The 13,001-nt window shown below is 33.9% G+C and overlaps 1 protein-coding gene across 4 annotated transcripts in view; it reads left to right on the plus strand.

The window, feature by feature from the left end:
* The window catches only part of RNF217 (ring finger protein 217), a 49,515-nt gene extending 37,044 nt beyond the window's left edge, over window positions 1-12,471 (plus strand). For 3 of the 4 annotated variants that reach the window (XM_081941345.1, XM_081941346.1, XM_081941347.1), the window contains 2 exons: window positions 4,530-4,601; window positions 7,234-12,471. In XM_081941345.1, coding sequence (XP_081797471.1) covers window positions 4,530-4,601; window positions 7,234-7,313 — 152 coding nt within the window. In that variant the 3' untranslated portion in view covers window positions 7,314-12,471. Of the gene's footprint in view, window positions 1-4,529; window positions 4,615-7,233 lie in introns of all 4 variants that reach the window. The other variant, XM_081941344.1, reaches the window with a different exon arrangement.
* The last annotated feature ends 530 nt before the right edge of the window (window positions 12,472-13,001 follow it).

Here is a 13,001-nt window from a genome sequence, read left to right on the forward strand (position 1 = left end):
ATTTGACTTCAATTTCAAACATGACTTCAATTTCTGAGGATGCATTAATTTTAGGACATTGTAAAACCATATTGTGCAGATCATTTGGGATCCAGTCTATGCAGATACAAATGCACCTAATTATCCAGTTACAGGCTGCTCTCAAAGATACATTTGAGAGGTACCCCACTCTGCCTCTTCATTTTTTTGCGAGGAATGTGGTGTTTACCAAATCTGAGTAGAAATTGTAAAGTCTGAGTTAGTGGCATAATTACTTCCTCTGAACAGGTGAATAGCTTTGTTAACATTGCCACCAGTACTTCCTTTTGAGCCAGAGGTGGTCAAATTGTAGTTCATAAAATATACCCAGAATGGGCAGAGTGAGCTCTGCTAATATGTTTTGTTTTAATAGACTGGGAATGTTTACTTTTTAATCATCTATTTATTTCCTGTAGATTTTTAATCTGTCTCATGTTTTCTCTTAACCCATTTCTCCCTTTCTGCTTATAACTCATTATACTTCTACCTACGTCTATATATTGATGATCTTTTAAAATAAAATAATATTTATCCGATTCACAGGTATTTATACCCAGTATTTGTGTTAAGGATTGTCAGGTGTCCATCCATTCCATCAATGTCCATAGTTCACCCTCTCACATGTTAATTATTTTGCATTAGCTGGATCAGTGATTCAAGTGTTTCAGTCTTTCTGATCCTACCTTTAGGGATAGAATTTAAGATATTGATGATGGTTTAAAGACCAATCAGTAAACACAGGATGTTTGGTCTTTTTCTTTTTGCCAGCTTATCCATTTTTTATCTTTATCAAGTTTGAATTGGAGAGGGGATTTGAGAGGAATGAGGGCAAGGATGAAATAATTTGTGCACATAATTTTTATTCACAGTCAACCCCTTCCAATTCTACTTGAAGAACCAAATTATTATGAAAAATTGATTCCTTTATCAAAAATGCTAAAAAAAAAAGGATTGTATTGCATCTTCTTTAACAACAACCAATGCTTCTGTCTCACATAATCAGATGACAATGGTTCAGGAAACAGTGTCTTTTATTGTATGTTTACATATATACAATACAAACTGACTTGCACTACTTACCAATTGGATAATATGGTGTAATATGTTATAAGACCTGGGCATTTATGTTACAATAGATGGAATGCAGTCTCTGATAATAGCCATTGGGGGAAGTTTAGTTTATCTCTTAACAGCTTTGTTCTTTGTTGCCTACTGTACTGTTGTCTATCCTCTATGCTGTCTGCTGGCTTGTTTGCTTAACAAGAATGGTGCTGTCTGCTTTTTCTATAACATAGTGTCTACCCTACAGGATCCCAGGAAAGAAAAGATAATAACATTTTACATAAAACAATTGAAATGAAATGGAATGCAGTCAATTATAGGACAGCATGTAGCAGGACATCAGTGAATATTTAAAATTGCACTGAGCATTTAAGATAAATGTTGGGAGAAATGTCACCATGCTAAATGTCATCAAACTTTTTGCAATGTAAACTTAAGCTTTTTTTCTAAAAAAATACAAAGCTGTCATCATCAATAGAAATAGAGTACACCCCTTATCCAAAATTAAGCTTTGCAAAAGGTGGAAGGGGTGATATTTTGCTTCCACACCTCATATGGACATATTTTAAAATCATAATTACATCTTATATATAAAAGGAGAAAGAAAAAGAAAAGATTGATCTATATTATATAAAGAATTAGTTTACATTTCACCAACTGTGATTCATTCCTCTTTCAAAATAACTCACTATGGCTGTGAGTTATGTACTATGTTCCTCTTTTATCTGGCTAATTTATATTCTGTGTCTCATCAGTAGATTTAAACAATAAACTTGTACTTGTATTTGTACATACTTTCAAATAAAACTCAGTGGGTTTTTTTAAAAGAATATTTTTGTGGTCTATGCAGAGCCAGTAGCCTGCATTTCTGTCTGAAGCTGGTACTTTTGTAATAATATGCCAACTTTCCACTAATTATTATTTTTCAATTAAATGGTTGTAAAATAAATTAGTAAATCAAGTGAAACTTGGCTATCACCAAGAGAGGCATCATGGTAGAATTATGGATGTGATGTTGGAAATTTAGGTCATAGCTGGCCATTGGGGTAGATGTTTATAGATGTTTAAAATTTCTGTTCTAATTTATAAACTTTTACCTCTATACTTAGAGTCATTTGAACGTGCAAAAACTGCCCTCTTATTTTTTAACTCATACACCTTCAGACATTTCCATTGTAAGTTTATAGTTTTAACATTGAGAAGTACAATATTGTACTTGAGAATATTCATTAAAATCAGATGATAATTAAAACTCTAGCGTGTTCATTTATTGCACAAACTCTTGTGGTCAAGCTCTGACTGATGTCCCATAATAGAAAAGTAAAATTGAAAGAATTAAGAGGGGGAAACGAAATAAGACTGCCGGAACCTAGTAGCAGTTAATTTTCTAATCCATATCTGTTCATGGGCCACATCCAGCCCACAAATGGTCACAGACTGATCATCTGAGTAGGGCAAGGCACTGGTAGTTCCCGTTTCTCATATGGACCCATGGGAAAATTAATTGGGAAAATTAATTGCTCACCTCTGTTCTAGCCATTGAGGGAGAGTCCTACAGCAGCAATTGCCTACTGCAAGGGCAGGAGCCATATCATCAATCCCCCAAAACTTTCTAGAACAGCCAACTCTTGGTTGAATGCCAAGATGTGGGCTGACCTTACTTTGTACAAGGACAAATGTGCCACCCTGAAAAATGTTGCAAGGCTTCTGTCTGCAGTAAAAGACTAATAGAGGTGGGGCTATGGAAACAGTTTCAATATTTTGTAGTCCTGGATTGATTCTATGTGTTTGGATTTTATATACGTTTCAAAAATAATGAGATGGAATTTTTTAACAGTAATATTATAATAGTGGATTCCAGAGAGATCATACAACCACGAACCCATATGATTATGTATGGAAGCTGTGAGGGGGGGGGGGAGGAAGAGAGAGATGGAATCCATTAATAAATTTGTGGAACTTTAATATTTGGTAGGCTAAATGTACTTTGTAACTGCATTAAATATACTAGTAATACATGAAGTTATATTTGCAATTTCATTGGAATTATTTAGAATTAAGGGCATACACTTGTATTGTAAAAATAGTAATAAACGGTGGAAGAGAAACATCACATTTTTAAAATAGGAGTTAATATACTAAAATTCAATTAGAATGCTGAAATTTATGACCATGTGTTGGATATATAGATCAATTGTTTTATTTGCAAGTATCGGGAAATATTGTTCTTCATTACTTAAAAAAATAACTAATAACAGCTGCCAGTGACTTGCTCAATTATTTGAATGTGCTTCCTTGAAATCAGTGTTTAATTTTTGACTCATACCGGGAATAAATATGCGCAGGTCATATTTGACAGGCAATAGATTTGTTCTGCAAAGTGCAAATATCTTGGGTGTACAGTATTGTGCAACAGTATTAGGCAATTGGGCAAAAATCCTATAAATTAAGAATGCTTTCAGAAACAGAAGTGTTAATAGTTTATTTTTATTGATTAACAAAATGGAAGGTAAATGAATCAATATTTGGTATGACCCCCCTTTGCCTTTAAAACAGCATCAATTCTTACACTTGCACAAAGTCAGGGATTTTGTACAACTGGTGTCAGGCATATGATTAACCAATTATAACAAACAGGTGCTAATGATCATCTATTTCATACATAGTGTGTTTCTAAACTACCATATTTTTCAGAGTAAAAGACGCACTTCCCCCACCGTAAAAGAGCATGGAAATGTTGGTGCATCTTATACACTGAATACAGCCATTTTTGGCCTCCCAAAGCCCCACTCCTGCATCCCATTTTTGCGAAAAACAGAGGCTTTTTTTGCCTTGCCCCAGCCCTGCTGAAGCCTGCAGAGTGCTGCTGGAGGCTAAGGGAAGGCAAAAACTTTCTTACTTACTTCTTTGAAATCTTGGTGTACCTTATACACTGGTGCATCTTATAGTCTAAAAAATATGGTACTGTAGAAAAAATGAAGTCGATTCTGATTATTGGCCTCTTTTCTTCGGAAAGAAAAGAAATCACATTGAATTAATAGTGTGGTTTTGATATTATGAATAATTTTGAAATTTAATCCTAGAAAAAGGGTACAGTTTCCATTGAGAAGATAAGGGATAAGGGATGTTCAATTTTATCCCCATAATCTAGTTATTCACTTCCTTGTGTGCAACTGCAGTTAGATTTATAAAGCAGTGATCGCCAGCCTTTGGAGTTGGATGGCCCAAAATTGCATAAATTAAATGTTTTTTTTCATTAATGGGTATATACTATAATTACTTTCACAAAATGGAAACCAATTTAGCATTTTCTCATGTAAGTGAGTGGTATGCATATTCCTTAAATTGTTAATGTTTGTTCATTTATTTTTATTAATTTATTCCCAGCAGAAATTAAAATAGCATGGTTTGAAATATCTCACAATCTGTAAAAAAATTCTATTTTTCAGGTGGGAAGTTACTTATTGCACCAGTAATACTGGTTTTGGGACTGGTAGTAGGAGCTGTAGTAGTTCTAATAGGTAAGAGAAAAAGGTATGTTTTGAATTACATAATTTTCAAACTCTGGAACATATCGAATTCAAAGAAACTATAAATGGGGAAAAAAGGAAAGATTTCAGAGATATCTGACATTGAGATCTGGAAACTCAATTAAAAGCACAATTAACTCTCTCTTTCTGTCTCCTGAAATTCAACCTTATCTATTTATAGATAAATAATCTATAAATAACACCCTACAATTCAGTAAGTGCACATTTGGAAGACAGTTATTGATTATATTTAATATTTGCAAGTAACAGTTCACATAATTCCATTTTAACACTGATTGTATTCATTTAGATTACATTAGGTTCTCATGAATTCTGATCCAGTGTAACATTTCGGTGGTATAGGTAGATAATGATTGTTTTTCTGATTCTTCTTCCTCTTGCAACTTACCTTTACTCTGTTTCCCAATAGATTTAGTTGAAACTGCTATCTTCTGCCTATCATTATATGAAAGTACCGTAAATTTTAGAAAAGTCACAAGCTAGAATAAATAAATTCAGCAGGAATCATTGAAAACACTAGCGAACAGCACATTGTAAAATTCTCTTCTGAATATCAGAAGCTAAGTCACAGTGAGTAGATATGTTTGGAATTATAAGAATCTGCTAGGGATGTATGTCAGAGTCACACTGTCTTGAGTTGGGCAGCCTTATAAATCTTGAAATGAAATGGTGGCTTTGTCCACCTACAGTGGTTACCATGCATGCTATAACCCCATTTCAGAATCTACCTATCATGCCAATAAAGCCCATTGCTCTGATTTGTATTCATTTTATGAGTAGATGGGCATACTTCCAGAGAAAGTACTTGCAAAGTATTTTCCCTAAACATTTTTACTTTCTTGGAAATAAAAATGATGCTGGAAGATGGCACTTCGCTTTGCAGCACAACAGTTTTGTTCTCTCTGTAGATTGTTTTTATTTTAAGATAAAACTGGGGGAATGGTAAGTGTTAATGGTAATCTGTGGATAAATTTCACCTCCAGATGCCATGTCAGAGATCCCAGATAAAGTAAAATCTGATTGTTGCACTGTTTTAAAAAAAACACCTTGCACTTCATATATTTAAAAAGGATATTGCTAGATCTCCCAAGACAAAACTTTAAAAACGATATCTTCAGTAATGAGGGGGAAGATGAGTGATTTTTTTGGTACATTCTGTAAATTTATCTAAATTTGGGTATATAGGCAATACCTTGCTTATTAACTGCCTTCAAATGCCTTCATTTGCATAATTTCCACAGTGGCATTCAGTTAAGTACTAGTACAGTTGCAAATGCTACTCCAAGAGTAAAATTTCTGAAATGTTTACAAATTGTTCGAAAATACCAATATTATTCATTTCTAAGTATCTTTGTTAACAAATACTATTCTTAGACAGATTAAAGGTATTGGTTGTACTATACAGTATCTGTGATGATGAACCTATGGGACACATGCTGTAAGTGGCACACAGAGCTATCTCTCCGGGTAAACGACCTGTTGCCCATTCCTATTCCGGGTTCCGGAGCACCAGCCAGTTGGTTTTCACGTGCACAGGAACACCAGAAACTGGTAAAGGAGTCGCCTGGTGCGCATGTGCACGCCGGGAAGATGATCTTCCAATTTTTGGAAGCATGCATGTGTGAAAACAAGCTGCTGTTCCGGTTTCAGGCGCAGGCATACACACCAGGCAGCTGCTCTTCCGGTTTCCAGCACTGCACACACTCGCGCTCCTGTTTTGGCACTCAGTACTGAAAAGGTTCGCCAACACCACCCTATAACATACATTGCAAAATTCCAGAAATTTCATTTTACTTTTTCAGCTCTTTAAATTTTAATATGCTGAAGTTGATATAAGATGTCCTAATCTTGAATTGGATCTATGGCAAAGAGTTGGAAAACGGTTTCATTTTCCAACTTATTTTTATAATGTTATAATATTTATATTTTATAATGTAATTACTTTTAGTATTGAATTTTCGGTGCTATTTCAGAATCATCATTTTTATTCATGCTTTCATGAATCTATGTTCCCTTCAGCCATGTTTATGCCCACTGGATGATTTTAGGCTCGTCCAGTTTAAGTCATCTGTGGTTTTGGGAAGACTTTGCAGGAAAATATGCTGTATAATGACCGTGAGCTATTGAAAGAAGAGCGATAGAAATCTGAATAAAGAACGTTCCTCTAAAATTCAGTACTCTGAAGCAAGCATTTTCTTATTTTGTGGCATCAATCGTGGCTTTTAGCCGATCACCTTGATAGATTTTCTCAAGGATGATCTATCCATAACTTGTTTTTTCAAGTCTCCCAATGGTGTACTCATTGCCCCTATAACTGAGTCCATTCACCCTGTCATGCCACCTTGTCATCATCTTCTCTTTCCTTTCACTTTTCCCATCATCAGAGCCTTTTCCAGAGAGCTGTGTCTTCACATAATATGTCCAGATAATTTGAGTCTAGTCATGTGAGTCATATGAAAATTCTGGAGAATAACAAAGTTATATGCACGGCTACTGAATTTTGCTTGACTTTACCATAAAACGTTTACTCCAGTTCATAACTTTCTGTACAGTGATATTGTGGGCATGTTTAAAATGTAATGATTTCTCTTGTTTTTAATAGGTTTATTTGTATTCCCCATCTATTGCCTTTGTAAAAAGAAGAAGAAAAGACCACAAACTGAAATGCCCTGGTACGAGTGAGGAGTTGTGAATCTGAATGGAGCTGATCCTGCAAGGCTTATGCAAAATAACAGCAACACAGCAATAGTGTGTTGGTTAACTTTCTTGATATCACAGCTCTGGCAGAGATTAGGGGCCATCTGCCCTATTCCTATTGCACTGTACACTACTAAAGACAAGCCAGAATTCTGCTCAGACCTGGGGCCTCAGAAGTTTTTGTTTTTTTAAACTCCCAACCCAACTGCCCTACGGTTTAGTTCAGCTCTTCTTTCTTGAACTCTTACATCTGCACTGTAAATGCCTATCTACTGATGAGCTCATGAAAGGAGTATATAATTCAGCAACATTTCCCCCAGTTATTGACAATAATTCTGGAACTTTTGCAGAAACAATTTGAGTGAAGATGACTTCAGAGTTTGGTTTCACGCCGGCCGTTGATTAAAAGTGTTACGTTAAATGATTACTGTGGCCATCAACAGTATGATGATTGGATCCATTTGGTGCTGAATGCAATAATTGTCTTAGATGTGAAATTTTACCTAATAATGAACCATATTATAGCTGTTGATAGATATCCAGAATAGAAATGAGAAATGATTAGACCAGCATCAATATCTCATACTTTACTACTGTTTAAAAAGTTGGAAAAATTAGCTTGGATGTTTGGGAGATAATGTCATCCATTTATAGTGTTTTGAGTTGTATAAGCAATTCACTGTGTCTAACTTAGAGAAAGACAAAAACCTGCTCTTTATGATTGTTCTGTAGGGTCTGATGCAATGCAAGTGTTGCCATACATATCCACACCGCAAGACAGTAGCATCATCATAACCTAGTATGCCACAGAAATAAAAATGTTTTGAAGAGCTAGGAAATGAAATAATCTTCCTTCAGATAGTTCTTCAGTGTTCAGCAAAGTCCATTATAGAAGTAATACTTTGCTCTGAAGAAATCAACATATATTACATTTCCACCAAACTGTATCAGTTTGTCTAAAACTATGTTTCCAGTTCTTCCCTAGGAACATCTAGGAATGTCTATAGTTCCAGAAAAGATTCTTAATATAAGGCCAATTAAAACACAGTGCCAGTTGGTCTGGTTCTTCATAATGGCGAAGAGAAGACCTTATTGATTAGTCTGCCATATCATGATTCATCCCTAAAAGTTGGGAAGGATCATGACTACCAGGTTGAAATCTCTGTTTTTGTATGGACTCAGCATGCTAATGCTTCTCTACAGTTCTCTGGTGTTTACCAAGTGTCATAAAGTAGGTTATTATATAAATAAATTGACCCATATACACATACTGAATATAAGAGATTGAATTGATTACCAGTAAAATTCTAAGTTTCTTAAAAGCGATGACAATAAAATTGAATTGTACATTTGTTTGACTTCAAGAGTAGTTAGCCAAATAACGTTTTGTTTTTCTTGTTGGTTTGCTTTTAAAATAATAACCATTGATTGGATTTAAAATTTAAAAATGATAATAAGCTAACAGGTTTAGGAATTAAAATCAAGGATATTTTTAAAAGTTTTTTTTTTGGTCCAGGGTAACATAGAAGAGAATGTTGGGGAAAGGGGGAACATGGTATGCAGTTAGTCCTTAGGAACTGAATTTTAAAAGTGTCCTTTAAGTCACTGAAGTAGTTCTACAGTGAGAGGAAGTATCTTTCACTCATTGAAGACCTGCAGCTCAAGTGCAATCTCCCTCCCTCCCTCCCTCCCCCCTCTCTCTGTCTCCCTCCCTCCCTCCCTCTCTCTCTCTCTCTCTCTCTCTCTCTCTCTGTGTGTTTGGCTTGGGTGAGAGAGGCCAAATCACCTTTTCCATTTCTATGAGTGTTGAGACTTCCATTTGCATCCTACAGACAGCATGATTCAGTCTGAGGTATAAATGCTTCTTTCACTATTGGAGATCCTTAAAAAAGTAAGACAGTATTACTGAAAATGGCTATTTTGCAAATCGTTTGTTCTTGAATTCAGGTTATAATAATGCTAATAGGCTCCATGCATTGTACAGGAAGGGAACATGTACACATTTTAGCAAAACTTCTTAATTAGAGCAGTTTGTTGATTGGTATAAAATCAACTGTAGTATATAATCTGGATTCATTGTCTGGCCTGTTGAAGTAAACTAATGACTCTAATTTGTTAAATATTTTCACTTTAAATTATGTTTTGCATCAGTCATTTTCTATTAATTCCAAATAATACCCAAATTTACTGCTGCCTTTTTATTCTGATTTTGGGAGACATTGCATATTAACATAATTTTTATTTATTAAAAAATAAGTTTAGATCTGTTGAAATTAACGGCCTTTAAATTAGTTAGAACTACTTTACATAATTTGATTTCAATGGGTCTGCTGTTAACGCAAATCTGCATTCAACTATGTATCATTAATATGTTTTTAGCTTAATATGTTTTCCTTTTATTGTATTTCTCAAAGTTGAATGTTGCCTTAAGAAACTTTTTTTAAAAAGATTGTATACTTAATCCCAAATAATTGTTTTCTCAGGCCAAACGTATCTATTGTCTTTGATTTACTCAGGGATTTTAGTCCTTCCTTATAATGTCAGATGCTTTTGTGAAAACATTTTTGTATTACTAACATTCAGACATCCAAGTTATGATTGGATTTGATGTTTATAGTGCGGAATACATTAAAGCAATGTCGAGGCTTCCATTTGATTTAAGAATTATCTTTTCCTGCAATGCTTCCATATTTTCCCCCTTCTTTTATCTTTGTGAAACATACTATTTATATAGTAATCCTTGGATTTTGTCTAGAAACCTTCATATTTAAGAGCAAATTATGTGCAAAAATAAATGCTTATCAGCTAACCCATTTGGCTAGAATACAATCAGGTCTTGCTAGAGATAACAATCAGTGATTTTGCATACAGATTCTGCATTTGAACTATCAGAGTGGACCCTTATGAAATGCTGCAGTCTTTTTTATTCATGTTTGCACATTTGGGACCACATAAGATAATCTCATTTATGGAAGCCGAACGTTGAATCCAAAAGTGGATTAATTTTGCTGGAGAATATGCATGTCTGTTTTCCTTTTTTTTAAATGGCATCTTGGATATAAATTGGATAGTATTGAAAAAGTTGATATATTAAAATAAACAAGAGACACAAATATGTATGCTGCTTATGCCTGTAAGAAATTTAAAATTGAAGCTTTATTTCCATTTTAATTCTTAACTTTTAACACTAAACATACTGCTTGAAGAAATATTTCAGTCAAATCCTTTAGTAAATTCACCACAAAATGAGTTTATACTATCCCATTTAAAAAACATGCACTAGCTGCTTTCTATAAAGTGTTTATTAAAGATTAATCTTTGCAAATTGTACTTCAGTCAGCCTTAACTACATATCTGTGAACATGTTCAGTTTAATAATCATTGAATAATTATGGATTGCTTCTGGGAGAAAATTGTATTTTTCTGAATTGTTTTTCGACTATTATAAATATTGTGTTTCTCTTTCACAATTTCTGGCTTGTTCTTTGGTGCTTTTCTGAGAAAAGTTATTCCAGTTTAAATTACTTTTGTCCCCAATGTCTCCAGTCTTTCCTTATTTATAGTAAGGAAGGCATCTTTAACATTTTTATTTATATAATGTGACTTTATCAAAGTAAAAGACTTGAAATATTTAAATTATTTAAAAGTTTCCTTTTTAGGATATAATTCTTTTTTAGTTTGACAGTGCAAAATAGAAAAGCTTGAATCATATTGTGCCACTCAAGTATTTATTCTAAGGTCCTGATTGCTGTATAACTAAATATGTCAACCCCAGGAAGATTAGATTATCCAGTGCTTTTTAATATATATATTTGCCAAATAGAATTGTATTTGCATTCAAAATAAAATATTAAATTGCATGAGGATTTCATCTTAATGGAGAAATCACTAACATTCTGGCTCCTTTTGATATTTACCTTGTGTTTGGTTTCAGCAAATAGGCTTTCTCTGATTATAACAAACTATTGTGCTATGTTTGGACATTTTCAGTAAATGAAGTTACCTTATAAAAACCATAATCATAATGCAGTGCTGTTCTTGGCTACATATTGGCTACAGTTCTATATTTCTAAAGCATTTTCTTTAGAATTATTCATTTAATGTGTTGTCTATATCAAAGTAATGAATAGATTTTAAAAAATAAGATGTAGTCATGTAACACTACTGCCTTTCTGGTACAACTTTCACAAAATTATAAGAAATACGATCTTGCTTTAAGTGGCGTGATGATTGATAATCTGTATTGATGCTTGCCTGTTTTTTTTTCTAAAGATGATGGCATTCAAAGTTTTTGTTAAAAACAGAGAAAGCTGCCCTACAATTTGATGGATCTGACATATTGAAAAAAGCAGGTGAATTATTGAACACATTTTGTTTTGCTGATGTTAATCTAAGCAAATACGTCATCCATTTATACTTCCCTCCAGCAGTGCTGATTTATGCCTTTAAAGGGCTTCTGTAATTGTGTTGTCTTTCTGAATGTGTCTTAGTATTAGCAAAATACGCTAGAGAAGAAAATCCCATGACATGCATAATAATTCTGTGGCATCAGATCTGATAGTACTGATCAACTGTATCTCATGGGAGGAGATCACTTCATTTTGCATCAAGAGATGTCAGCTGTGTGAGTTGTTGCTTTACCCATTTGCTTCTCTGAGGTGTATTTTGTATGGTAGTAGGATCTGAATACAGAATTTTGAAAACTGTAGAGTACTAATTATTACTGAGTACATTAATTTACACTTGCAGTTATATACAGAAGTTTCAAGGACAAAAGAGTGAATATGTCTTTTTTTCCTCCTGTGTGGCATCCACAATCTTTTTAATGCATTGCCAATGTTATGTGCTAACTTCATAGCTTCTCTGTTTGTATAACATTTCCAAATAAGTTGCATATGAAATCCTGACTATGTGAGAAGGCAAGGTGGTTGGTTTGTTTTGATTTATTTAAACAACCTAGTATGTGTTAAAATTACACTTGGACCTATATGTACTTTTGTGCTGTAATAGACTTTATTTGATTATAAAAATCATAAAGATTATTTCTGAAAGGAAGTGGTGGACTAATTGTCACACAGTAAATCTGAAACAGTACCCTTCCTATGGTAAAAATAAAATGAAAAACATCTGTGTTCTCCTCTGGTTTCAGAATCAATGCCTCTATTTTTCTTTTTCTGTAATCATCTATAAAAGTTTGTTGAAGACTTTCATTTAGTTGCAGTTAATCTTTCCTGCCCATTCTGTAGTTCCCAATAACTGGAAGGATCTCTCATGTCAAGATCAGTTTTCAGGAATACAATGATACAATTTTTACTGAAAGAGGGATGAAAGCTGGATACATCTGCAATTCTTAACCTCTAACCCATATTTTTTGTATGAAGTGGATGTGAAGAACATTTTTAATAATACTGGGGATTATTAGAGACATTCAGGAGTTCCATTAAAGTGATTTTAAACCATGGAGAATGAATATTAAGCAGAGATTTTGCAACCCTGAGTAAAATTTCTTGACCTTTAATGCAATTTGAGGTAAAATAAAGGTGAAATTTATTCAGTAAAACCCATTGGGATAAGAACATATCACCTCAGAACACACACACACACACACCTTTTTCCTGTTGTGTGTGTGAGAGAAATAGGTGACCAAGAAACTGAGATTTAAAACACTATTTT

The sequence above is a fragment of the Natrix helvetica genome, assembly GCF_964273705.1.
Source record: "Natrix helvetica genome assembly, chromosome: 2".
In the NCBI taxonomy this organism is placed as follows: Eukaryota; Metazoa; Chordata; class Lepidosauria; order Squamata; family Natricidae; genus Natrix; species Natrix helvetica.